Here is a 26693-nt window from a genome sequence, read left to right on the forward strand (position 1 = left end):
CAGTTAAGTAGAGCTTGACGAAGGAACAATCTGCAGGCCTTAGTTTCTTTATCTGTAAAATGAAAAATTTTACACTACTAATATCCAAGCTGTGATTCAAAGTCCAAAATTCTTTAATTCCACCAAAAAAATCAAAATAAAAATACTTCGACCTCTCAGGTACCTATATAGGAGTGTCTATATTTAAAATTTGCTACTAACTTACTTTTGAGTGGTTTAAGAGCCTGAAGAGTCTAATAAACTTCATTAAGAAATAAATTTACTTTATAATTGGTATTATCGTAAAATTAAAACAAATCATATCAGTATCCTATATCTTTGCCTCTGAAAGAAAAGGGAAAAGGAGATTGTGTCCACTAAGAAGAAGAAAATCTTTGATTCTATACAATACTAAAAAGTGGAAAAATCACTAGATAACCTAAGGCAGATAAAATATATTTAGCCATTTTTAATGACCAGTTAACAATCAAGTACTTCCATCCTATACTCTTATGGTGCTGATAAGCCAAGGAATTAATACTTAGGCAAAAACAACAATTATTAGTTGATTAAATATGTTGACTTTGAAAAATTAGTATAATAAAAATAAACTTTTTCTAAATAAGACAAACATACACTTTGCATTACATGACTTTATAGTGTTACTTTAAATAATAAAACATTTGTATTAAAATGCTGTTAAAAACACTGTTTCTGTGTATGATAGAATGAAAGTAGGACAGATCAATAGGGAACAGAGGGAAATATTAGGGAGAAAGGGTCAGGCTGCATTGTTACTCAGGGATTTTTCAAAGCAACTCACCAGGTTAATAGAAGGTCAATAGAAGGCATATAAAATAGGATTAGAAGTGCAACAAAATGTAAAAATATTCAGTAAAGTTTCAAGGTAGCTTAGTTCCTTTTTTAATAAAATGAGTTATACAACTGAAAGTGATGTTATTTCTATATTTCAACTATGGTTGTTTGGGTTTAAAACAAACCTCGATTTTTAACAGCGGAAGTCACTGTCATGTAAACTCTCATTTTCTAGACCAAACATTTTAATAACCAAAACTCCCTAATACAGACATTCTCTTACAGACCAGCAACCTTAGCATCACCTGGGAGCTTATTAGAAATGCAGACTCAGAAGGTCCATCCCAGATTACTGAAGCAAGAATCTACATTTTAACAAGATCCCTGAGTGATTTATATGCACATTAACTTTTGAGGGGCACTATTCTAGATAAATAAGATGTTTAAAGCCCAGCATGACCTCCATCATCTTTCTTCTGCGGCTGTACACATCTCTTCCTGAATCTTTCCTCTCTCTGGATCCTAATACACATTCTTTACTTCCCTGAATGAGCCTTCCTACCAGTACAATGGGTTCCATTTCCCTTCCTTCCAACTGGAGAAATGTTCAGGTATTCAACATATCTACCAAAAGCAACCAAACAAGAAAACTGTAAAAAAAAAAAAAAAAAAAAAAAAAAAAAAAAAAAAAAAAAAAACCACTTTCCTTAAACAAGGAAATAAACTCAACCTACAGCACCTGTCTCCTTCACTTTACTTACCAACTTTTTAAAAAGCCTGTCAACATCGCCTCATCACAGCAATCTACCATATAAAAGTAGCCTCTTAAAATCCAACAGGCTTTCTATTGTAATGTGTAACTAAAATAAGGAAGTCTCTGACTTGTATTAACCTACTATATTGTCTCTAACCAAAGCCTGAACTTCATATAGGCATATCTAACACCTGGCTTAGATTTTAGTACTACAAAGAGAAAAAGTAGAATCAGTAAGGGAAAAGAGAACTAATTAATGATTAATACACACACACAAACACACAACAATTAGATACAAAGAGATGGGTACAGGAATAGTAAGATGCACCCTGTAAATATGCAACAAAATAAGAATTTTACTTGGATCCTTTTTTTAGATTAAATCCCTGTGCAAAACTTAACCAGGCTTCATACAAATCCCTTCTTTTTTTTCCAGGAAATTCTTTATGTTTCTTGAAACTCCAAAATTCCTAAAATGTAGAACTTCATCTTCATGGTGGGACATTTTAATCTATCTCTACAGTCATGCTTTTGCTTCTCTCGGCTGTTTAACAACATAAAAACTCTTAAAAATAAACTTTATTAAATACATGGGATACAAAAATCATTTAAGGAGAGAAGAACACTGATATATTACTGGATTCAGAACAGTCACATTTTCATTCACAATTCAATCTATGTAGATATAAACAGTGTTTACTTCTTTTTCTTTTTTGTTTTTTCAACTATCATCCATCATCCATTTTTAATTTGGCTATGTTCCAAACTTCAACTACTGTGTTGGTTAAAATTTAATTCTTACGGGTTGGTTTAATGTTAGTTCACTTGATTTTAAATTAAATGATCAAAGACCTTAGATTTCACCTTATAAAAACGTTAATTCCTGACGGATTCAAAATTTAAATAAAAATATTTAAGAGCTACAGGGAAATGTAAGTGAATAAATATTTAACTGAGATCAAGATATACATTTTTAAGCATAAAATAATGGAAGGTCTCACGAAAGAAAATGGCTATATAACAAAAAGGAAAGAAGAAGAAAGAGTGCAATAATGCAAATGTAACAATATCTTGACAATTGTTAAACCTGCGATTAGTGTTATGCTACGAATTTCTCTCTTCTATTTGAAGTTTTCATTAAAAATTTTAAACAGTGTAAATTAAACTAAAAGGCAAAAATAGGTTTTTATAATAAAAATGAAAAAAGGGGATTATCAATAAATTGTAAAAAAAAAAGAAAAGTATTAGCAATACAAACAGAAAAGTTGGCAAAAGCAGTGTACAAAAAGTTCATATCAAAATGACAACTAACCAATAAATAAATCTACAAAAAATGTTTTTGTCCTCAGAAGTATCCCCCAAATTACAAATTTAATTTATAATCAGATACCCTTTTTTACAAATCAAAGTGTTAATTCTCTTTAAAATTTAAGATCATTGTTGGTAAAGTGCATGGATTTATATACTGGTCATCAATGTGTGCACATAGGTTTAACTTTTCAAAAAAGCCAATTTGAAAGATATCTATATCTCCAGTACAATTATCAGAATTATAGAATTCTATCCTCGGGAAATAACCAGTTGTGAAGGAAAAATAATTATATAGATATGTATTTTACTTATACTTGAAAGAAATTAAGTACAAATGGCTGGCAAGTAGAAAAGGAGGATTAAATAATTTGTATTAAATTTGTATAATTAAATAAATTACTATGCATCTGTTAACATTCATTATCTAAATATGTAATGGCATAATAGTACTGTTTCTGATAATTAAAAGTGAAAATATGAATATAAGAGTATATGTAGATAAATAACCTAATTTTGTATTTATACATAATTTGGCTTTATGCATATGAAGTATGTGTATAGGTGGAAAAACAGAAAAGAAATGTGCTGCCGCATAAGAAAGTCACAGAATTATGAACCTTCTAAAAGTTTTATCTTAATTTTTTTAATTTTCTCTTTTCTCATGAAGATATATACATTCAAAATCAGAAGAAAAAAACACTTTTAAGAAAAATAAGCCCTCAAAGCAAGAATTATGGCAGACATAAAAGTCAAACTCAGGAGAGTCCCATGCTGATAAGAAGAGATTATAAATGTTGTTTCTGCTTCCTGAAGTGCTGATACGTATTCCCTTCTCAGCTTTACATTTGAGCCAGGAGATCCCAAGGCTGGGACTAGGTATTCTCCTGGAATCACTTCTGTCAAGTTGACAAAAGGAGTTCAGGAATAGGGTTGAAAGATGCCATGAGATACTCACTAATCCAAATGGATGTCTAATATGTGTAGCCTGCATGGCTGTCATATGTCATTCTTTGTCTTGCAGAGGAGAGGAAAAGAAAATAGAGTACCATGGGGTATCAAGCATATGTTTTAGTAAGACACTCCCTTAGTAATATGGCAGATAAATCAGTTTTTTGAGACACAGCATGTTCTACAATAGTCTTCCGATGTGGTCTTCAGATGTGTTCAATCACTTATCTTATTCTCTAATATCACAAGCTATCGTATATTAAAAAATTAAAGTGTATTAATTCAAAAAATGAAGAGCTTCAATGCTGAAATTAATGAGTAATGAGAAATTAACAGAATCACAGTTCCACAAAATTAAGGTGCTTTAAATGCCTCCTGTGCTTTTAATTAAACTCCCTGTAATACACTATTGGTTCTTTCAAACTATAAAAATAACTGTGTAAATGCCTAATGTGGATGTAAAATAGGTATTTCTAAAATTTACTCTAGTATGCATGAGCTAATAACCTTTTTACTTTAAGCAAATTATTATTTAAAAACAAATTTATTTACTAAATATTTGATATGGTCTTTTCTGTCAGAAAATGGAGGTTTACCGAAATTAAACAGCCACGCAATATAACATTTTTGAGGTCTGCTGGGTGACTGTTGTGAATGACATACACATTTGCAATACTTTTTCTGCCAACAACAAGACCTATTGGTGAATCAACGAAGATTGTGGATAAACAAAGTTTTTCCACAAATGAAAAAGAGGCAAAAGAGGATGGAATCAAGAAAAAAGCATGAGGAAAAGTGGGAAGAAAAAAAAATCGACAATCAAGCACTTGAACTTTATCTTCATTTATGAAACATGGCATATTCTGACACTAAATATTGGTATATAAGATGACCAAAGTATAATTCAAATTAACTTTTGAAAAGATGCCAGTGTATCCGATTAAGCTTAATTTTATTTTCGGCAACTTTGAGTCACATTTGGAACATATTTACCTTCATCTTGAATGCTGATAGTAATACTATAATAATTTGATTTTTGCAAGAGAAGATAACAACATCATACAATTTGTAAAGGCATTAAGATTTATATTTTTAAAACTGAATTATCGCTACCTATGGAGAAGACAGCTGCTGCAATCAAATTACAATATACTCATGAAACAAAATAAAGAATATCTAAAGTGTCCTAAGAGCAATACAGTTAAGTATTTTCTTAAATAAAATCATTTTTTTGGCCGGGCACAGTGGTTCATGCCTGTAATCCCAGCACTTTGGGAGGCCAAGGCAAGTAGATCACGAGGTCAGGAGTTTGAGACCAGCCTGACCAATATGGTGAAACCCCGTGTCTACTAAAAATACAAAAATTAGCCAGGCGTGGTGGTGGATGCCTGTAGTCCCAGTTACTTGGGAGGCTGAGGCAGGAGAATTGTTTGAACCCAGGAGGCCGAGGTTGCAGTGAGCTGAGACCGCACCACTGCACTCCAGCCTGAGCAACAAAGCAAGACACCGTCTCAAAAAATAATAATAGTAATTTTTAAAAAATTCATTGCTTTAGCTGGGTGTTAATTTACATAATTTGTGAATTTAGAAAATAAAGTTACATTTGCTATGCAGCGGGCACAAATACACAATTCCTATTAATTTAATGGGAGTTGTGACTCCCATTAGGTTTACAGCCAAATCCCCAAGTACCTTGCTGAAAATTTACCTCCTAGACTTCAACTAATCAAATATACTGAAATGAACAAAAGTAGTCAATTTTGTTAGATTGGGAAATCTGAAATCCCCACAGTAAGTCAATTCAGTGGTATCACAGCATTGGCCATGTAGTTATTCTCAACAAGAAAAGAACCAGGGTATTAGAGTGAAAGAGACAAATTGAAACAAGAGTTTTAAGAGCTCTACTAAACAGAGAATTTATCCCTAAGAGGAAAAATATGTTTTTTTCCAATTTGGTGTAAATTTTTCAAAATTTTTTTCTGAGTATACTGTTGAAAAGAGCAAAAAAGACTGGGCGCGGTGTCTCATGCATATAATCCCAGTCCTTTGGGAGGCCAAGGTGGGTGGATCACAAGGTCAAGAGTCAGAGACCAGCCTGGCCAATATGGTGAAACCCCATCTCTACTAAAAATAAAAAAGTTAGCCAGGCATGGTGGCAGGTGCTTGTAATCCCAGCTACTTGGGAGGCTGAGGCAGGAGAATCCCTTGAACCCGGGAGGTGGAGGTTTCAGTGAGCGGAGATCATCCCATTGCATTCCGGCCTGGGAGACAGAGTGAGACTCCATCTCCAAAAAAAAAAAAAAAAAAAAAAGCGCAAAAAGAAAAAAAAAATCCTTTTCTGAAGACTAAAATTATTCCCAAGAAGCCTAATCAGGGGAATAAAGAACAATCTGCAAAGAAACAGACACTAACTCCCAAGAAACAACTGCATACTAACTTCTGAATCATGATCAATCATCTCATCATTTTTTCCAAAAATACTTTTGAAAAAGTTGTACCATGTCTACACCCATGCACCCCTACCCTCACCACAACCACCCCTAAGCACATACAATACACAGTGGCTTTTATAGTGTGATGCTGAGCAACACCATCAGCATCACCCTGCAATTTGTCAGTAATGTTAACTAATGCTTGGGCCCCACCGCAGATCTTCCAGGTGATTCTGCTGTATCATCACTTCCAACTACAAGAATTTCCTAACACACATGCAACCATCCAACTATCGCTCATCCCAATGCCTCTGTGAATATCATTATTATGGCACTTATCACACTCTTATTACCACTGCTCATTGTCTTTTCCCTCATTATACAGACTATAAACCTCTTCAAAGATTTATTCTATTTATGTGACAGCTATGGATTGAGTGCTTAGTATAAGCCAGGCATTGTTCAGGCACTTGAAGACATCAGTGAACAACAACAAAACATCCCTGCCCTTGTGAAACTAGCATACTGCATGTTGTGTGTGTGTGCACGATAAAGTTACTAATCATTCCACCAAATTCAGACCATTCTGAAGGAAATATCTATATGCCAGAAACAGTTTTCACTATTTCATATTTAACCCCTAAATCTGCCTTTTTTTCTTCTACCCAAATAGTGAAAAGACCCTACAGACACACACTTTTTAGAGAGAGAACATTAACTCAAGTCATTATAAAATGTACTTAGGGAACTTAAAAGTACAGTAAAAACTGGCAAGAAACTATTTCTACAACTGTTATATTTTCTTGATTTATATAAAATAAATACATAAAGCTGTTTCTGGCATGTCTCACATTTATACCTGGCAGAACATTTTTCTTTGAAATAAGGATAAGCAACAATATAATTTGAGGTAATTAAGTAAAATTTTGACTAATAAAATCTAATTACATATTCACTGCATAAAGAATTCAACCTGAAATCTGCATTACTGAATTTGCTGAAGAAGTACTATTATTTGTAACTTGTCACTTGAGCAAGCCTTCATGTGTCTAACTTATGCTTGCCAAGGCTCCATTATACAGCATAATTTAATTCTCTAGGACACAAAAATTCAATTTACTTTCTACTTACTGATACATGATTCCACAGTGGGTACTATGCTAATAAAAACTGGCCAAAAGAATCAAAGCATATCAGTCTCTCAATAAAACTGACTTTTCAAGAATCTGAGATTAGTTCTCTAGAAATAAAATCAATTATAAGAAAAATTTACAAAATATTTTGCAAGTTTGGTCTGTATAAAATCATTTTTATTTGGAAATTCTAAATATAATTTTCCCCAAAATACGTTGTAGGAAAGGCTTAGAGAATATGTAAAATATTAATCCTATTTTACAGAAACAGGTAAACTTTAATGGGTAAGACTTGATTCTTACACAAACAGGTAAATTTTAATGGGTAAGACTTGATTCAAAATAGAGATAGATAGATATAACAATTAAACCTTTGTATAATTAGCTTTTGCCATGTTCAAACTTTAAAAATGCTTAGTGATTTGCCCTTTTATGTGTACACAAAATATGACATTTATAATGTTTGCCTGAACACAGAGTAAGTCCTTATGAATTTGGAAATGTATGTCTCATTATGTACAGATGTAAAGCAAATCCAAAATTATGTGAAGCCTTTAAAATCATGTACCAAGGTAAAATACAACTGTAACAGGAGGAAAAAAAAAGATCTAAAAAGAAAGGCATAACCCATGGCTATTCTATGGTATACACGCTTGTTTTTTAAACAAAATCTTAATTAGTTGCCATTACTTAAAAATCCTAATGTTTGATTTCTACTGAAAGTCAGAAGACTGGAAAAACCAAGCTAAATACTGGAATGGTAATCACAGGTCCTCTGACAAGCACTTTCTTGTCTGACCTCAAGTCGAATGTTCTCAAGGCACCAACAGGTATTTAAGGTTTCAATCCCTGCATAAGACCATGAGCTTCTCAAGAGTAAGAATCATGCCTTCATGCATGGTTACAGCAGCACAACTGCAAAATCGTGGAACCAACCCAAATGCCCATCAATCAACGAGTGGATAAAGGAACTGTGATGTGTGTGTTGTGTGTATTTATATATATATATATATATATATATATATATACACACACATATATTTTCCATCATATATATATATATATATATATATGATGGAAAATATATGTATATATATATATGATGGAAAATATATATATATATGATGGAAAATATATATATATGATGAAAAAATATATATATGATGGAAAACATATATATATGATGGAAAATATATATATGATAAATATATATAGATATAGATATAGATATAGATATGATGGAATACTACTCAGCCATAAAAAGGAATGAATTAACAGCATTTGCAGTGACCTGGATGAGACTGGAGACTATTATTCTAAGTGAAGTAACTCAGGAAGAGAAAACCAAACATCCCATGTTCTCACTGATATGTAGGAGCTAAGCTATGAGGACACAAAGGCGTAAGAATAACACAATGGACTCTGTGGACTTGGGGGGAACAGTAGGAGTGGGACAAGGGATAAAAGACAACATATATGGTGCAGTGTATACTGCTCGGGTGATGGGTGCACCAGGATCTCAAAAATCACCACTGAAGAACTTACTCATGTAATCAAATACCACCTGTGCCCCAATAACTTACGGGAAAATAAAAAATAAAATAAACAAAAAAAAGAACCGTGCCTTATGCATTATTTTTCCTTGTGTAATTTTGAATCCTAAGCATGCAGCTCAATTTAATCACTCAATAAATGAGGAAAAAGGGAAGAATTCACTCAGGAAAACTTATCTGAGTTTACGTGCAAGAACCTAGAAACTGGTATAAAAAGAAGTATAAAAAGAACTAAACTGTGTAAGATGTTAAAAGGTTACAGTCACGTAAGGGCCCAAAAGAAACTCAATGGCTGAAGGTTAAATTCATATCTGCCTTCCTATGCCTTCTTACCTAACGTTGATTGGCTTTCTCTATAGATGTTCACAGAGCATTATCTGCTTTCTGGCAATAAAGGACTATGATGTCATGTAAGACTTTCTAAGACAAACCCATGCAATACTGGATCAATGTTCTAACAGTGTGTATTAACTGTGTATACTCTTACAATTAGCAGTTAGCAGTATGGGTTCGTCCCAGGTTCTTTTTACCCGTAGGAGGGAAGTGCTTCAGAAGCAATACCCCCTGGCCTGATGAGCCAAAAATGAAATTTCTCCTAACAGCAGATATGAATCCTGACCTGATAGATGACACTGAAAATAAAGCTGCAGTATCTCATGAAAAAACTCTCTGTTTGCTAGCCCCCCACTGAGTTAAGCTACTGTGCAAGCAAAGTGATCTCTAACTTGATTAGAAATTTTTTCATTATGTGGACTAATGAGCCATTGGTCCACACCTGGAATCTTTTTTAAATGTATAAAAACATTCAAACCTAACAGCAGGAATTCAGTTAGGTTTTCTTCCCCAAAAACGAGATGTAAAATCATCAGACTACACACAAGATTTTCACAACAATCCAAGCCAGAAATTTATATTATTAAACACAATTCCTGTTCACTGTTTATCATGATAGTATTATTCATTCACACAGATTACATATGATGTTAGATATGATGCATCTTCAATTCTAAAGCAAAGAGCAATGTCATCTGAAAATAAAATATTAACCCAAAGATTGTAACTTCCAAGTGTGACTTAAATCCAAGTGAACACTATTTACTTTCTGAATACAGAAACTCTTATTTTAAGTATTTCTAAATTTGTTATTTATTTAAATTATATTACATCATATCAATATACTGAACGTAGGGGACTGGAGGGACAAGGAGAACATGATAAAATATAACTTTGGAACAAGCAATTCAAGTAAAATTCTTTCAGCAAAATTAAAACGTTAACATTTTGAAGCTTATTACACAGACAATGGAATAATACACTTCTATTAGTTGACAGTATGCCCCTTCTCCACCTATCATTTTAATAATAGGTATAAGTGAGATCACTTAAAAGTACATATAAAATCAATTTTTTAATTCTTAAACATTTTTTCAAGAATTGGAATTTTTTTAAATCCATTATAATTTATATGCATTTCTCAGAGATTTTATACCCTTCACAAACTTTACAAGATTAATACATTTTCGTGCCAATAACTGCCACTATCAACTAGCTATAACATTTATACATCTTAGCTCCATTAACTTCTAGCCTGCTCTAAAAAACACCTGCATGTGTGTTGTTTTCATGTGGAAATAATATTTAAGACTAAGAAAACAATGGATTCCAGAAATCTATATAGTTAATAAATGATGGTTCCAATTATTTCATTAGGCTTCAAAAGTATATTTATTTCTTTAAAAATCAGGTCTGTCTTGAAAAATACACTCATTACTATTCCTAGATTTTAAAAATGTTTAATGCAATAGTGCTTAAGAAAAATTCCACATCTATTTTTAAGTACAAAGAAATAGTTATATTTATGCAAATTTAACATTACAAAGAATATACATATACACACACATATACAGCTAAAGATATAAACAACATAAAAAGATGAACTATTATTAAAATGTAAGTTTTCATAAAAGACTACATATTTTAACTTAGGAGTTTTAGAATTATGCACACACTTAAGCAAATGTAACTAAAGATGAAAATTTCCACAAAATACTTTTCACTTTACTAAAATAAATGTAGTGAATAAATGTAAAATGTATACCAAAACAGAGCTTTCATTTAGTTCCCTCGGGATTATTTAGAATGGTTATATTTCATAAATGCACGTAAAATATAAATTCACATATCTAGCACTTTCTATATCATATCTGTGTTATCAAAAGAACTCAACCACCTAATAAACAATTCAATATTCAGGAAATAATTTTAACACCTATTTTTAAAATAATAAACAAATATTCTAGGTACTTCCATATTAAGAAGATTGTATAGTTCAAGTTCTCCTGGATTTAAAAAACAAAATGTAAACTGGATCTTACCTTCTGTATTTGGTAAGAAGCTGATTACAATGATAAACCACAGACTTCGCATTCTGCAACCAGAAGACACCATTATTGATCCCTTTAAATATTTTCTTTGTATTCCTTAATGAATCTAGTTATAAATGCCCAGCTTCATCAAAACCATCAGTCTGCATCATTGATCTTCATATCTGAAAAACAAACAAATCCATCACTTACTCTATGGTCTTTCTACATAACAAAACAATTCTCTCTCTCCGTTCCTCTCTCTCTCTCCTGAATATAAAACATATTTTGATTCTATGTCCACTATGGAAGCTGCTCCTATACACTGGATATCTGAATCTTACATTCTGAAAACAGTCAAAAGCCCAAATAGGTTGACTGCCTTTTTGACAGTCAAATTGCCAAAATTTGTACATGGCAAAATAATGCCATATACAAAGGGATTCTGAAAATGCCACATTCCTAATCACCAAATCAAACTTATTTCCCTGACTGATAGGTATTCATAGCCCCTATGGATCCAGTTCTCCAAACTGGAGAGTGTACAAAAACTTCAGGAGTATGACTTAGTATTTCTCGGCTTCTAGGATCACATGAGACCAGGTCATTTGCTGGGTTCTGTCCAAGTGTTTTACTTCTTTCTGAGGTCGTGTGAGGAATCACAGCAAACATTAGCCTTATAATGCACATAAAATGAAGGCATTTCCCAAATATATCCAGCCTCCTCATTTAGCCTCTGAGGGAAAGGAAATCACAAACTTTTCTGTTAAAGGAACATCTTACAGTTTCTTCATGTTCGTTTCCTATTATTTTATTCTACATAATACTCTTACACCAAGTTTTCTCCAGTTATCCTTAACCTGCTGCAACTAAAGAGTTTTACAAAGTGCAGCAGGGAGGGAACTCTTCCCTCCCTTTCTGAGGTTGCATACATAATTCAGTAAAACAAACTCATTACATCATTTCGATGCTGTCACTAAACCATAGAGAAAATTTAGAAAACAAAATTTTCCTGATAACTTTTGAGTTCTTGCACATTATCTGACCTACTGTGCATTTACTACATGCTTCATGTAGCTTATCACACGGGATGCTATTAGCAGTACATTACATTCTACTATCAGTTCATTATAATGTAACCTGATTGGAAAAGCAGGCAGATGTTAAATGGTTTGAAACACTTATTACCTATAAAGGTACTATCTTGCTTTATTAAGAACACAACAAAAATAATGTAAGAAATTAATCTGAAATCATTCAGGCCCACAGTTTCAGACATGTAAATGCTTCCCTAAGGATCCCTCTATGACCCAGAATTGGCCCAAGTTTTAGCTCTCTCTGAAAGCACTGAAGACACAGGGGAGAGGGAGGCATCACCAACATCAGTATTATGCCATTTAAGAACACCTCAGATGCTTATCTGTCCAAAGAAACAAAGGAAAATGCAAACTTCCTCAAAAAGAAGAATGATGTATCCAAAATTAATCTGATGGAGACACATGGCACACATCCCTGCAAAACTAGCTGGCTGGCTCTGTACATTTTTCACTCTGAGCTCCCATAGACTATTCAAAGGTAACCAAAACCAAAAGTGAACCTGCAGTTTACAACTGCTGTAGCAATGTGCCTGCCTTAAACCTGAAAGTTATTCTATATAAAGCATTTTAAAAAGTCAGATAATCTCATGGCTTGTCACATTTAAAAGGCCATCAATGAACAATTTCTTATATTCTTACAGTCTGTTCGATGATCTGATCAAGCAATCAGAATAATTTAAACGCGTGGATGAAGTGCTGCAAGTAAAATTAAGTCAGCCTTTGGACCACTCTAGATTCCAAGCAAAGAATTTTTACTGTCCAAGTTTTCATTGTTTGATTTGAATGAGCTAGTGCCTACAGGCAGCTTGCCCACATGCTCAACTCTTGCACACGTTTCCACTTTCTTAAAGTGATCCAAGATCAGTCTGTCTTCAGTCATCCACTATTCAAAGAGCCCTTGTTTGTGGGAAGGAGGAGGAAGGAAGAAATCGGGGACTGATGACTGCTTTGTAGGAAACAGCTGCCAAGACAGGAAAACCTCTGTTCGTGAAGGGAAAAAGGAGGAGGAAACCACACAATCAAGACCTCTATTGTGGTCTTTGGCCAGGAAAGAATATCTTATGAAAATTTTTATATACTAAAAATTCAGTGTATTCTGAAGGTTTGAGAATGTGAAACACAATTTTAAAAATACATATCATTCAATTATGAGACCGCGTAAGTGGTTGTTTCTGACAAATGGAAACAGGTTCTAGAATGTATAAAATCATGGCTTCTTTTACGAAAATAAAGCTTAAGTCAATCTGCCTGTGTAATGAATAAGTAAAAAAAAAGTCAAATTTATTTTTATCATTCTACAACCTGTGCCCAATCGCTTTTACATCAAATAAAATTATTTCCAAAACCTCAAGCTTTAAGTGCAATTTGGAAACTAAATCAAAAGATTTTACTGCTGTGACCCAAGTTTTAAACAACCTTCCATTAAACAAATGTTAATGAAAGTTGAAATACCTAACAAACCACAATCAGCTAAGAATAGAACGAATAAATAATCAAATATCATGACACTAATCCCAAGAAGGCATTCCTTCTAAATCATATTGGAGCCAAACCACTGGCATAGATAACAGCTAACATTTGTCCTTCAAATTCTGTAACTGCAAAAAGCTCAATAACAGCATTTCACAAAGCAAAACAAAAACAAGTAACAAAACCAGAAAAGGTCTATTAAATTTCCTTTCAACAAACAGAAAAGATTACTTCAAATGATTCCCACATTAATAACTTTCTTTTGATTTTTAGAAAACCTTTTTCCAAGAACATCAAAGAGCTTAGGATGAAGTGGGGGAGGAACTGGGAGAGTAGAGGTGTAGTGCATGGTGAAGCTCCTGGTAATGCTTGCTACGTAATAGTTCATTTCTTAGTAAAACAAGATACAACAGATTTCTACTTAAACTATAAATGACTATGACTTTCAAAAATCCAAACCACTTCTAACGTACAACCTACTCCCACCTCTGCTTTTTCCTTATCCTTCAAATAAGATTCAAACAATTTCATCCTAATCTTGTTCCTATAAACCATAAACCACTGTCTACCAAACCTCTGTCATTTTTTTTGATCTAAGTATCCTATTACCCTGTCATGTAAAAAGTCCATTAATGCATCATTACTACCAAACCTTCCAAAGCTGAGCAGTAATTTCCAGGAATATGCTTCAGCTGTGTATATCCCAACAGCCCTCAACGTTTTATACACTACGTGCAATGTACAGTCAGCTGCAGTCTTTCAGACAGTAACCTGCTTCCATTTATTAGCTGCATTAAATATCCCGCGCCTAAAACTGTCAGCAAAATTACTTAAAAGGACAACACCGCTAACTAATTTTAAGTCACATATTTACATTACATTACCAGGAAATCACATCTAGCCTTATTATGTGATGAGGCTTATTTAACAAATGTAGAAAAAATAAAATGTTTATTAATAAGCATCACTGAAAGAGAGTACAACACATTTCAAATTAATAAGGGCAAAAGAAAATTAAACTACAATTTTCTAAAACTGGTTAACTAATGTTGATATTCCACCAGGAGCAAAGCCACCATAAGGAGTTCTATCTAAAGCTTTATTTTTGGTTTCTACTCATGGACAGTGAACTACTGCAAACACTGGCTATTAAGCCCAAAACAGTTATATCATGAAGAGAACAGGAAAAGAAAAGAGCCAGCTAAGCATGAGAACTACCAAAGTCACCTATCCTTGTTATTATGCACTAATGCTGTGTAAAATGAAACATTAATGTTTTAGGTAAGCCTAAATTCTATGTACTAAATACATGTCAACTCTAAATGAAAACTGAAGCTAGCTTTACAAAATCAGTCTCAGATCTTATTTGCATCATAAAATTATAATCATTATGAGACAGAATTTACTAACAAGAGCCGCTTTTCTGTATTTTACCAAAACAAACAAACACAAAAAAGGATGACACTAACCCAATTCTGCCTTTTCATTTTCTATGCAAAGGCTTAGAAAATGAAAAAATAAATTATAGTTTTATTTCACTTTAGCTGAACCTCAATCAGGTTATTCACTTTTCAGAAATATTTTATGTGTAATCTTTACAGACTAGATTTCCCCTTAACATCAGAGAACACATCATTACCCCTGGGAGTTTTCCTTCAGTAAGTCAGCTAAGCAAACCCTTGCTATCCCTAATCAGAAAGGCTTTCTTAGGAGCTTCAGACATTCAGCATTCTTTGGGGTTTGAGTTTATTTTCTTTTCTTCACATGGATAGGGCTGGGGCTGGCAATGCTCACAGAGATTTTAAAACCACGTGGCCAGCCACTAGTCACCACCCTCTTTCTTCATCTTCTTTCTGCAGGCACTGCTATCAAGTCTAGAGGACATTAATTAAACTATTTATACAAAAGTCCCCTTAATATTCATCATTGGTCTTACCCTTTACTAAAATTTCTTCGTTTTGCAGACATAGTAGACACTCAGGAAATATTTCTAGTCATGGTACTTGTAATTCAATTCAAAAAAACTGCATGAGGACTCTAGACTATTAGAAAGTTCAGGCCGGGCAAGGTGGCTCACTCCTGTAATCCCAGAACTTTGGGAGGCCAAGGCAGGTGGATCACGAGGTCAGGAGTTCGAGACCAGCCTGACCAACATGGTGAAACCCCATCTCTACTAAAAATACACAAAAAATTGGCTGGACATGGTGGTGCGTGCCTGTAATCCCAGCTACACAGGAGGCTAAGGAAGGAGAATTGCTTGAACCCGAGAGGTGGAGGTTGCAGTGAGCCGAGATCGTGCCGCTGCACTCCAGCCTGGGTGACACAGTGAGACTCCATATTAAAAAGAAGAAAAGAAAGTTCGGAGGAAATCCAATGTCTTAAAATTGGAGAGGACTGCCATTTAAAAATAACTTTTTCTTTACCTCAAATTGGGAAAAAGCTAACTTCTATGTTGTCTGAAATACTGTAAGATACATGTCACTAATCCTTACCAAAAAAGCAAGATCAGTATTATAAAGGTCAGAAATCTGAGGCTCCGAGAGGTAAAATAACTCAACTGAAATTACTCAGCTAATAAGCAGCAGAGCTTAGATCCCAATGAAGGCTATCTACAAAGCCATTCTTTCCACTATTCACCAAATTATTCCTTCAACAAATATTTACTGAGCACCTATTACATATGTTGTGTACTGAGGAAAAAAAGAAACAAAATTTCTCATCCACAGGGAGATTACACTGTACTTTAAAAATAACTCGTCCTAATAAAAACCTGTAACTGCCTTGCACACAGTTAGGCTCCCAAAAAAATTACAGCTAAACTAGATAGATAACAGTGTGCTTACTCTTTCATGTAATTTTCCCAACAACCTTAAGAAATATATCCATTTTATCTTAAAAGCAGAAAACTTAACCTACTCAAGCAAAGTAAACAAGCAGAAGGGCTGAGAAATAAGCTCATGTTCTAAAACCACTACTGTTACTAATTATGTAGACCAGATAACCTTATTTTACTATCTTTTCCTTTAGAATAAAAAAATGAATACAGAACAAAATCATCTTGAAATACGAAAGTGAGGAAACACCAAAAGAATAGTGAGTTGATTTTTAAAATGTTTACATGAGCAATCCCTTAGGTAATAACAGCTAAATATTAACTTAATTTTTACTATTTCCAGTTGAGCTATCCTAATTTACTCATTTATATTACTAAAGTGCCTAAATTATATAACTAATTACACTGATAAATTTTATCAACCAAACTACTAGAGAAGTTGTTCATAGTAAGTCCAAAGAATAAATATATAAATATTTCCTCCAATATAACTAGCAATGCATCTTTAATAGTCATGGAACAAATGTTTTAATATTAACATCTACAAGATTATGGACTAATCATCATTCGGGTAAGTATAACAGAAAAAACTCAACATGGCTCACTCATAAGATGCAATCTTATGTTTGGCTCACTGCACTGGATCCTTTGTTCATAAATCACCGTTACTAGCCATTCCCTGAATCAATATTCAAATTCCCTCTTGGTCTATATATACAACCACTAAATGAAATAATAATGACCCAGGATCTGTCATATATTAGATCATCAATATCACCATCAGAGGTTTCTTAGAGGTAATGAGGTAATCTGAGTAAAATACGTCAAATGATCTTAAAAATAAATATGAAAAATTGGACGGGTACAGTGGCTCACGCCTGTAATCCCAGCACTTTGGGAGGCAAAGGCCGGTGGATCACCTGAGGTCAGGAGTTCGAGACCAGCCTGGCCAATGTGGCGAAACCCCGTCTCTACTAAAATACAAAAATTTGCCAGGCGTGGTGGCGGGCACTTGTAATCCCAGCTACTCAGGAGGCTGAGGCAGGAGAATCGCTTGAACCCGGAACGTGGAGGTTGCAGTGAGCAGAGATCAGGCCACTGCACTCCAGCCCGGGAGACAGAGCGAGACTCCATCTCAAAAAAATAAAATAAAATATAGATATATGTGAAAAATTAACTATAAAGAATACACAGTAAGAAGCTGAAGTTTTGTGAAGTGCTATAGCACACTGCCTTTGTAATTAAATGATACAATTCATTTGCAAACTATGTCAATATAGTGTTATCTAAACTTACATTTCTTGCCTTTAACATAAAGTAGATCACATTAGCACTATAATTTCATGTATGTCCAGTCAAGTCAATGAATATCCAGTGAGTACTTCCTACACATTTTTAATGGATATCCAGTGCTAAAACGAGTGTTATTCATTAATTTTTTTTTACCTTCTGTATTAACTGGTCCTGTGTTAGGTTCTAAAGGCATTATAAAACAGATTAAGATATAGCTGCCACCTTCAAGAAATTAATAATCTTACGAGAATTAAATATGCAAGAAAATGACCAAGATCCAAAATAAGCATTAAATAATAATTACTAAACCTCCCAAAACTTAATGGTAATAAATGTGATGAGAAGCTAAGAGAAGTAACTAACAGCAGTTTCTGGATCTTTGTTTCCTTGAGACGTGTACCTAGATCAATCAGTCATCTTAATGAAGAGGTCAAGATCCAGATCAAGAGCACACTATAGAATCGTGGCTCAACCTGCCCCTACAAGGACTGCAGTAGCAAGCATCTAGGTCTCAAGTTCAGCAACTATATAAGGGTAGGAAGAGATTATAAATCTATGATTCAATCATTTTCCAATTTTCCCAATGATAAATTTATGGTCCTGATTCTACCTTAAGTAATGTTAAGGAAGCCATCTGGGGGCTTCTGCAATATGTTTAACTAAGGACTTGCCTCTTCTATCAAAATATGTCTCGGCAATTATTCTAATTCATAACTTAAAAAGAAGCAACTGTTTCAGAAAATCTTTGTTTTTGAAATCTACTTATAGATTGTTATATTGACAGGAATATTATAATAACCTGAAGCATTTAGCTCACATATTTCATACTCTGCCTTCCTGGGAAAACTACAGATAATCAAAATTCAAAACAACATCAGGGACTTTAAGAAAGAACAAGTTTCTATGCCTTAGCTGGGGTTAGTCCCGATTATGCCAAATGTTCCATACCATTTATATCTGTGTCTACAAGTAAAACTCAAAATAAAAGGATTTTCTTGAGTTGTACAGAAAAGGAATATACCAATTATTTCTAAATAATTAACATTAATAGTACTAAAGATAAAGCTAGAGTCTAAGTGAATGAACAGAATAGATTCTTTGGCTTCCCATGTCAGCCTGAAACTCTGTGTTTGGTGTAGCTGATTCCTCTAAGAATATTAGGAGATGTATCACACCTGTAATCTCAGCACTTTGGGAGGCCGAGGCAGGTGGATTGCCTGAGGTCAGGAGTTTGAGACCAGCTTGGCCAATGCGGTGAAACCCCGTCTCTACTAAAAACACAAAAATTAGCCAGGCGTGGTGGCAGGCGCCTGTAATCCCAGCTACTCGGGAGGCTGAGGCAGGAGAATCGCTTAAACCCAGGAGGAGGAGGTTGCAGTGAGTCAAGACAGCGCCATTGCACTCTAGCCTGGGCAACAAGAGCAAGACTTCGTCCCAAAAAAAATGAAAAAAAAAAATTAGGAGATTTAGATGAGACGGTAAGAAAAATATTCATGGACACACCTATTAAGAAACAGTAACAGACTGTGTCATTTTGAGTGGCTGTTAGGTATGAAAAAATTAAAAACCAAAAGGTCTTCCATTAAATTAAAATTTATGTTTTAGTGCTTCTTAACTACTCAAACATGGAGTAGGAGAGGTATGTGGTTTTTAGAAAAGAGCTTTTTCAACTTTAAAATATAATTTTATAACCTATTAAAATTTCAAATAACATTAAAGTAGTAATAAAGCAGTGATGTTTAATAAAAAAGAAACATAGGTTATAAAAAAGCAGAGAAAAATGACTAGAAGCTTGAATTACTTGCCAAAAGTCCTTCATGTGGTAACAGACTAACGTATTTTTGCAATATTTTAACGGTTTTTAAAATGTTTCAATTCAGAAAACTTTCAGGAAAAATATCACTTATTATTGCTACTCTACATATAAAGAAAAGCAAAAATCTGCTTAAAAAAAACATTTCCAATGATGATAAAAACTAATGAATTTTCCAATCTCTTGAGCTTAAAATTATCAATTATATTCCACTACATTTGTAAGGATGAGAACCAACATTTTATGCAGATTGAGACAGTCAGATCAGAAGTTAGGTAACTCTTTCTATGGAGGACCAGACAGAAAATATTTTAGGCTTTAAGAGTGATATGGTCTGTGCCATAACTATGTATGTCTGCCACTGCAGTGTGAAAGGTGCCACGCAATGCATACCGAAATGACATTGGCTGCGTGCCAATACAACTTTACTTACAAAACTGATGGCTAGCCAGTTTGCCCAACCCCTGTTTATAGATGAACAATCCTAAGACCAAGATAACTGGATGCAGTTCAGTCACATAATGAACTAATAACTATTCATATCTGCCAAAATAATCAAATCAACTTTAGTCTATTATTTTAAGAAATTAATTTAAATGTTAATGTAAAGGTAAATTAACCATACTAGAATGAGAAAAACAAAGTAGCATTATTTACTGATCAAAACAAATTAGAGTTTCAGGCCAGGTGCAGTGGCTCACACCTGTAATCCTAGCACTTTGGGAGTCCGAGGCAGGTGGATTGGCTGAGGTCAGGAGTTCAAGACCAGCCTGGACAACTTGGTGAAATCCCATCTCTACTAAAAATGCAAAAATTAGTCAGGCGTGGTGGCACCACCTGTAATCCCAGCTACCCTGGAGGCTGAGGCAAGAGAAATGCTTGAAGTGGGGAGGCTGAGGGTGTAGTGCGCCAAGATTGCACCACTGCAATCCAGCCCAGGTGACGAAGAGAGATTCTATCTCAAAAAAAACAATTCGTGTTTTCAGTATGTGTATAACAGAGCCATATGTATACCTTAGAGTGTTTGTGGAGAAATTCTAGAAAAGAAAACAAAGGACATTACCACAGTAACTTATCTTACTACTTTGTTTGGCATGAGTAAATAAAATAGTAAATAATGGGAGAATGAAAAGTGATGAGGTTTGGACAAGACCCCTGAGGTATTCTTCCATTAGCATGATGGTTTCGAAGAGCTGCTGGTAAAAGTGGCTTCAAACTCTTGAAATTCCTGTCACCATAGCTACTTACCCATATGAAATACTGGATATATCCCAGATCCACATTACATTCAACAAGTAAATGCTAAATTCTAATTTGCTAAGTTTCTTGTATAATGCTAAAAGTTCCACAAGGACAACATCACCAATCTTATTCCAAATAATTATGAAGTCACAATAAATGCAAACATTTCTTTGAAACATATATTTAGAGCTTTCCAATTCCCTATATGCAGACTCCCCTCAATGAAAATATCCTGATTGTTATTATTACAGTAAATATTTTTTATTTTTCATGAGTCTACTGTTCCTTAAAATTTAAGTCAAACTATAACATATCATTCGTAAAAGTAACATTTTTAACCTACAATTAACAAGTATCACACTGAAATAAATCAAGGCTAAATTTTTCTATCAACATTATATATATAAGACAAAAGAGTGGAGAAGGTTACAAATTTTTAATAACATTATATTATGGTAGTAATAATCTAGGTGTTTGACTGGAAGTGAAGTGGATTACTGTAAATGAAATTTTAAAATGTCCTTTCCATTTTACAGATAACACAAAATGACTTTTTTCATGTCTCTGGCGATAAGGATAAATTTGCCACACATTTAAATGGTGCCTTCACCCTTCTCATCCTGGCTCATGAATTAATAATTCAGTGACATTAATACAAGAAGATAAATGATAAAAAGGTTAAGGCGAACGGGCCAACCATACACACATACTTCTTTTAGCACAGTTAATACCTCTCTGCCAAATTATACCTAAAACTTTTTAACAGTTTTCAGTAGCATTTTTGCAATCTAAGTTGCAGCTTATGCACACACAATTTCACACAATTCAGGCTTAATAAATCTCCTGCTGGTACCAAACAGTCATTCTAGGGGATTAAAGTGCAACACCTGTTAATATTAATAATGTTTTATATAGTCATATGTATTAAAGAAGCCTCTACTCCATTAGTCTCCTGAAAAACCTTCTAGACCAATATACTAATTTAGCATGAATTATACATATAACCTTCAATTGCTAACTTACAATAACAAAGAAATGCATTAGTGTGAAATGGTAAAAGAAAATCACATCTACTATGAAGTAACAGATTTTCTTTAAACCAAGCTTACTAAATATATATGTGCATGTATGCATGGATACACACACAAACAAATGAAATTAGCCTAGTCTCCAATAGTTTTGAAACCAAAAATCCTCTGGAGCATTATTCATCTTAAGTTTGGGTAAAATATAGCTCTGTCAATACAAAAGGTACTTCATTTTAAAGAGGTACACATTCACTGTTCTATTGATTCTTACCCTGAAATACCTTAATCCTCTTCCCATTGCTTTCAATCCCTCTGTCCTAACATCTTTCTTTCTGAACATCTGCAAAAATCTCAAAGCTGATTTATCACCTTCCATCCATCTTGCCAGCCTCTAGTAATCTTCCTAATTTCACTCTAAACCATAAATGTGTATAAAACTGGAACAAACTCTAAAAATAATTTTATATGGAAGAACACAATTGGGGTTCTGACTTGACAAAGGTTGATCTCAGAAATGTTTCTAAAATGTCTCCAAAAGTACATGTATTATTATTTCACTCTAACTTAGCACAACAAATCTAGTATGTCTTTTTTTTTTTTTTTTTTTTGGAGACAGGGTCTGGCCAGGTGCGGTGACTCATGCCTGTAATCCCAGCACTTTGGGAGGCCAAGATGGGCGGATCACAAGGTAAGGAGAGATCGAGACCATCTTGGCCAAGATGGTGAAATACCGTCTCTACTAAAATACAAAAAATTAGTCAGGCATGGTGGCGCATGCCTGCAATCTTAGCCACTTGGGAGGCTGAGGCAGGGGAATCACTTGAACCTGGGAGGTGGAGGTTGCAGTGAGATGAGATTGCGCCACTGCACTCCAGCCTGGCAACAGAGCAAGACTCCATCTCAAAAAAAAGAGAAAGCGTCTTGCTCTGTTGCTCAGCTAAGAGTGCAGTGGCACGATCATAGCTCAATGCAGCCTTAAACTCTTGACTCAAGCAATCCTCCCACATCAGCCTCCTGAGAGTGGGGACCACAGACATACCCACTACAACAAAAAAAATTTTTTATTTATTTACTTTTGATTTTTAGGATTTCATAGAAACAGGCCTCTATGTTGTCCAGGCTTGTCTAGAACTCCTGACCTCAAGTTATCCTCCCGCCTTGGCCTCCCAAACTGCTGGTGTTACAGGCTTGAGCCACTGCTCCCAGCCCTATTGTATCTATTTTAACAACAGGAAAGTTGCAACTGGGGCTGGAATGAAAGGGGAATGGTAATTGAAAATCTGAAAGACAGAGAGAGAGAGAGAGGAGAATTAAAAAGCAAAACTGGAAACGGAGCCCAAACAGATCAAACTTCAAAAATACTTAATTCAGCACTGTTTCTGTCAAACTTACTTGCTCAATATTTCTGAATAACCTCTGAAACTGACTTTTACTCAAGATTTTTTATTCACATAGAAAACATCTTTCCCCTCCACCTAATAAACTTCAGAATAAACTTCATAGTTTAAAAACCACCTGTGCCATAAAGCCAACCTTACTGCCTCAAACTGAAAAATAACCTCTCCCTCTCCAGATTCTTACTGCCATTATCTGTTGTCATTTGTACAGTAGTTGCTATTGGGTTATCTTGAGTCCTCTTCAATTAAGCTTTTAAACTAGTTTTAAAATGTCTTTTGCAGCCAGGTGCAGTGGCTCATGCCTGTAAATCCCAGCAATTTGGGGAGCCAAGGCAGGAGGATGGCTTGAGCCCAGGAGTTCAAGTCCAGTCTAGGCAAATAAAGAGACCTCCATCTCTACAAAAAATAAAAAAAAATAGCTGGGCATGGTGGCATGTGCCTGTAGTTCCAGCTTCTTGGGAGGCTGAGATGGAAGGATTGCTTGAGCCCAGGAGTTCCACGCTACAGTGAGCTATGATCAGGCCACTGTACTCCAGCCTGGACAACAAAGAGAAAGACCTTGTCTATAAATAAATGAATAAATAAAATGTCTTTTATTGAAATTTTCTGTTTATCTTTCTTCAAGATAAATCTTTTCAAACCAAGCCTAAAAAATTTTTTGGGTACATACTTTGTTCAAGGCACTGAGGCTTAAACTGCAAGTAATACAATGATTCAGAAGATACAGAAATGACACAAATGCACAAATAATGTCACGAATTTATGTAATGTAATTAAGAGAGTAAGTGCTCCTTATGGACCATGACTTTCGCTTATCACTTTGTGATTCTGATGACTAGTATAATATCCTGGTAATTAAAAAAATACATCAAATATATTAACAAACTTTCTGGAAAATATTTAAATTTTTGAAATATTTATTTTTTAGCAAATATACCTACACTTGAGAAAGACCATCCTTTTTTCACTTCCTGGTTTTCTTTTTTAAATATTATGTAATTTGCTCTTATGTTCTTGGGTCATAGAAGCTTACTCTCACTTCTATACCTTTCTTGGTATAGTTATACTGTTCCTTCTGCCTGGAATCTCCTCCGCCACTTGTCCCTTGGCTAACTACTGTTCCTTTTCCAAGACTCAGTTTGGGTCCATCACTTGACTGTCTAACTGACTGGTTCCCTAAACCTCCACCACACATCAGGGGTACAGTGTCATTTTTGTCCATAGTACAGAGTGCTCATCCCTATCACAATGTAACATTTTCAAAAGATGGTGAGCTAACTGAACACAGTTATGATGAAAGATGGCTTTCATGTCTATCACTTCAGTGCTACCTTACCAGTGAGTATAACCCATGCATAATGCCTGGCAAAGAGCTAGCACATAATAAATGTTTTTGACAATAAGAAACATAGGAGGGAGAGAGGGACGGAGGTGGGGGGAAGGAGGGAGACAGGAGGAGGGGGGAGGGAAGGAAGGAGGGAGGGAGGGAGGGAAGAAGGAAGGAAGGAGAGAAAAAACAGGAAGGAGAGAGGAAGGGAGGCAGGCATGAATAAATGAACTGAATTACGGAAACTAACATGAATAGTGGAAAGAATAAAGCAAAGTGGATGGAATTCAGAAACTCATGTGTGAAACAGAATTTTTTAAAACTGGAAACTTTCATCTTTGCTTGTTGGTGTAAGAAAGTTTAATTAAAAAAAAAAAAAACTAGGAACTAACTCGCAGACCACCTAAATAGAGATTTTCAAGATTTTTTTCTATGCAAGACTATTTTTTAATTAAACACTTAATTAAATATTAAAGAGTGTCAATCTATAAGGCAGAAAACAAAAATGACTACTTCTTCTGGAAGTTTTAATTTGTCATTGTTTGACATACAATACCTTATCATTTTCATCATTAAACCCCTCAAGAAAGAGTTTTTAAAACCAGAGTCTCCTCATTATAAAAATGAAGAAATAGAAAGGTCCATAATTACTGCAGAAACAAAATCTGCAACTCAGGCCCAAATCCAGTAGAATAATTCCTCCATGAAGTTTAGGAATTTAATAGTATCTACAAAAACAATTTATAATAATTTCAAACTTATCTCAAAATGTGAAATTATATGAAACTATATTAAATATACTTGCTAATTTTGCTATTAAATAAAAACTGTGTTACAAAGTGTGGTGGAGCAGGCCTATAGCCCTAGATACTCAAGAGGCAGAGGTGGGAGGATAGCTAGAGCCTAGAAGTCTGAGGCTGCGGTGAGCTATGACTGTACCACTGCACTATAGCCTAGATGACCGAGCAAGACCTCATATTAAAAAGAAGTAAAAATAAATAAAATTTAAAAAATAAAAATAAAACCCAGGGATTATATAAATGTACAAATTGGACATTTTCAAAGTACACTAAAAATATTAGAATTTAAATATTAAAATATAAAAATTAAATTATAAATTAAAATATAAAAATTAAAGATTTTTTTCCTGCACAACTTCTTAACAAGGTAGCCTTCCACATCTACATATTTCCCTGGCAATATTTTGAACTTGAGAAAACATTGTTTCCATCAGCAATATCCTCTTAACAGTGATTTTTTTCTAATAGCGGGAAACATATGTGTAGAAAACACTTTTATCATCTTTCAAAACAAAGAATGTAAAAATTAAAATCCATATTTTTTTTTCTCCTCCAAAATTATAAGACAGACAACGGCACTCCAGTTCAACAGCCAATTGTGGGCTATCTCACCTCTATATGAAAAACCAATACATTCCACACTGGCAATTAAACTTCAGCTATGCTTTGCAAAAAAAAAAAAAGTTTCTCATACTACCTATAATGCACACAGCATTGCAGGTTATTTCTTTTTAGTATTAATGATTTACAGAGGCTACTGAAAAAAACATGGCTACTTTGAAATCCTAACTTGCCACCATTCCTCAAATCAGCATTTGCAACTTAATGGACTTTACAAATCAAACAACATTGACAATAAATCTCAGCAACTCATTTACAGAAAGATATCTGAATATTAACTGTGAAATTTAACATGCTTTAATAATTAGACTGTGTAAATAGTATATGTTTCTTTCCTAATTTGATAAGATGCACTTCTCATGTAATACTCCTCAAATTAAATATAAGAAATTGTTCCGGCATTTCACCAAATTAAAATCTTGAAACGCTACAGCTCGAATGTATGAATTTAGATTTTATTTCTACTTTAAATTAAACCATAGA

General features: G+C 34.2%; 1 protein-coding gene across 45 annotated transcripts in view; it reads right to left on the reverse strand.

Moving 5' to 3' along the window:
- Window positions 1-26693, reverse strand: part of ADGRL2 (adhesion G protein-coupled receptor L2) — a 681918-nt gene that overhangs the window by 144474 nt on the left and 510751 nt on the right. For all 45 annotated transcript variants that reach the window (XM_055116894.2, XM_055116926.2, XM_055116915.2 and 42 more), the window contains one exon: window positions 11302-11474. In XM_055116894.2, coding sequence (XP_054972869.1) covers window positions 11302-11374 — 73 coding nt within the window. In that variant the 5' untranslated portion in view covers window positions 11375-11474. The remainder of the gene's footprint in view (window positions 1-11301; window positions 11475-26693) is intronic.

Source organism: Pan paniscus, chromosome 1 (assembly GCF_029289425.2).
Source record: "Pan paniscus chromosome 1, NHGRI_mPanPan1-v2.0_pri, whole genome shotgun sequence".
Classification (NCBI taxonomy): Eukaryota; Metazoa; Chordata; class Mammalia; order Primates; family Hominidae; genus Pan; species Pan paniscus.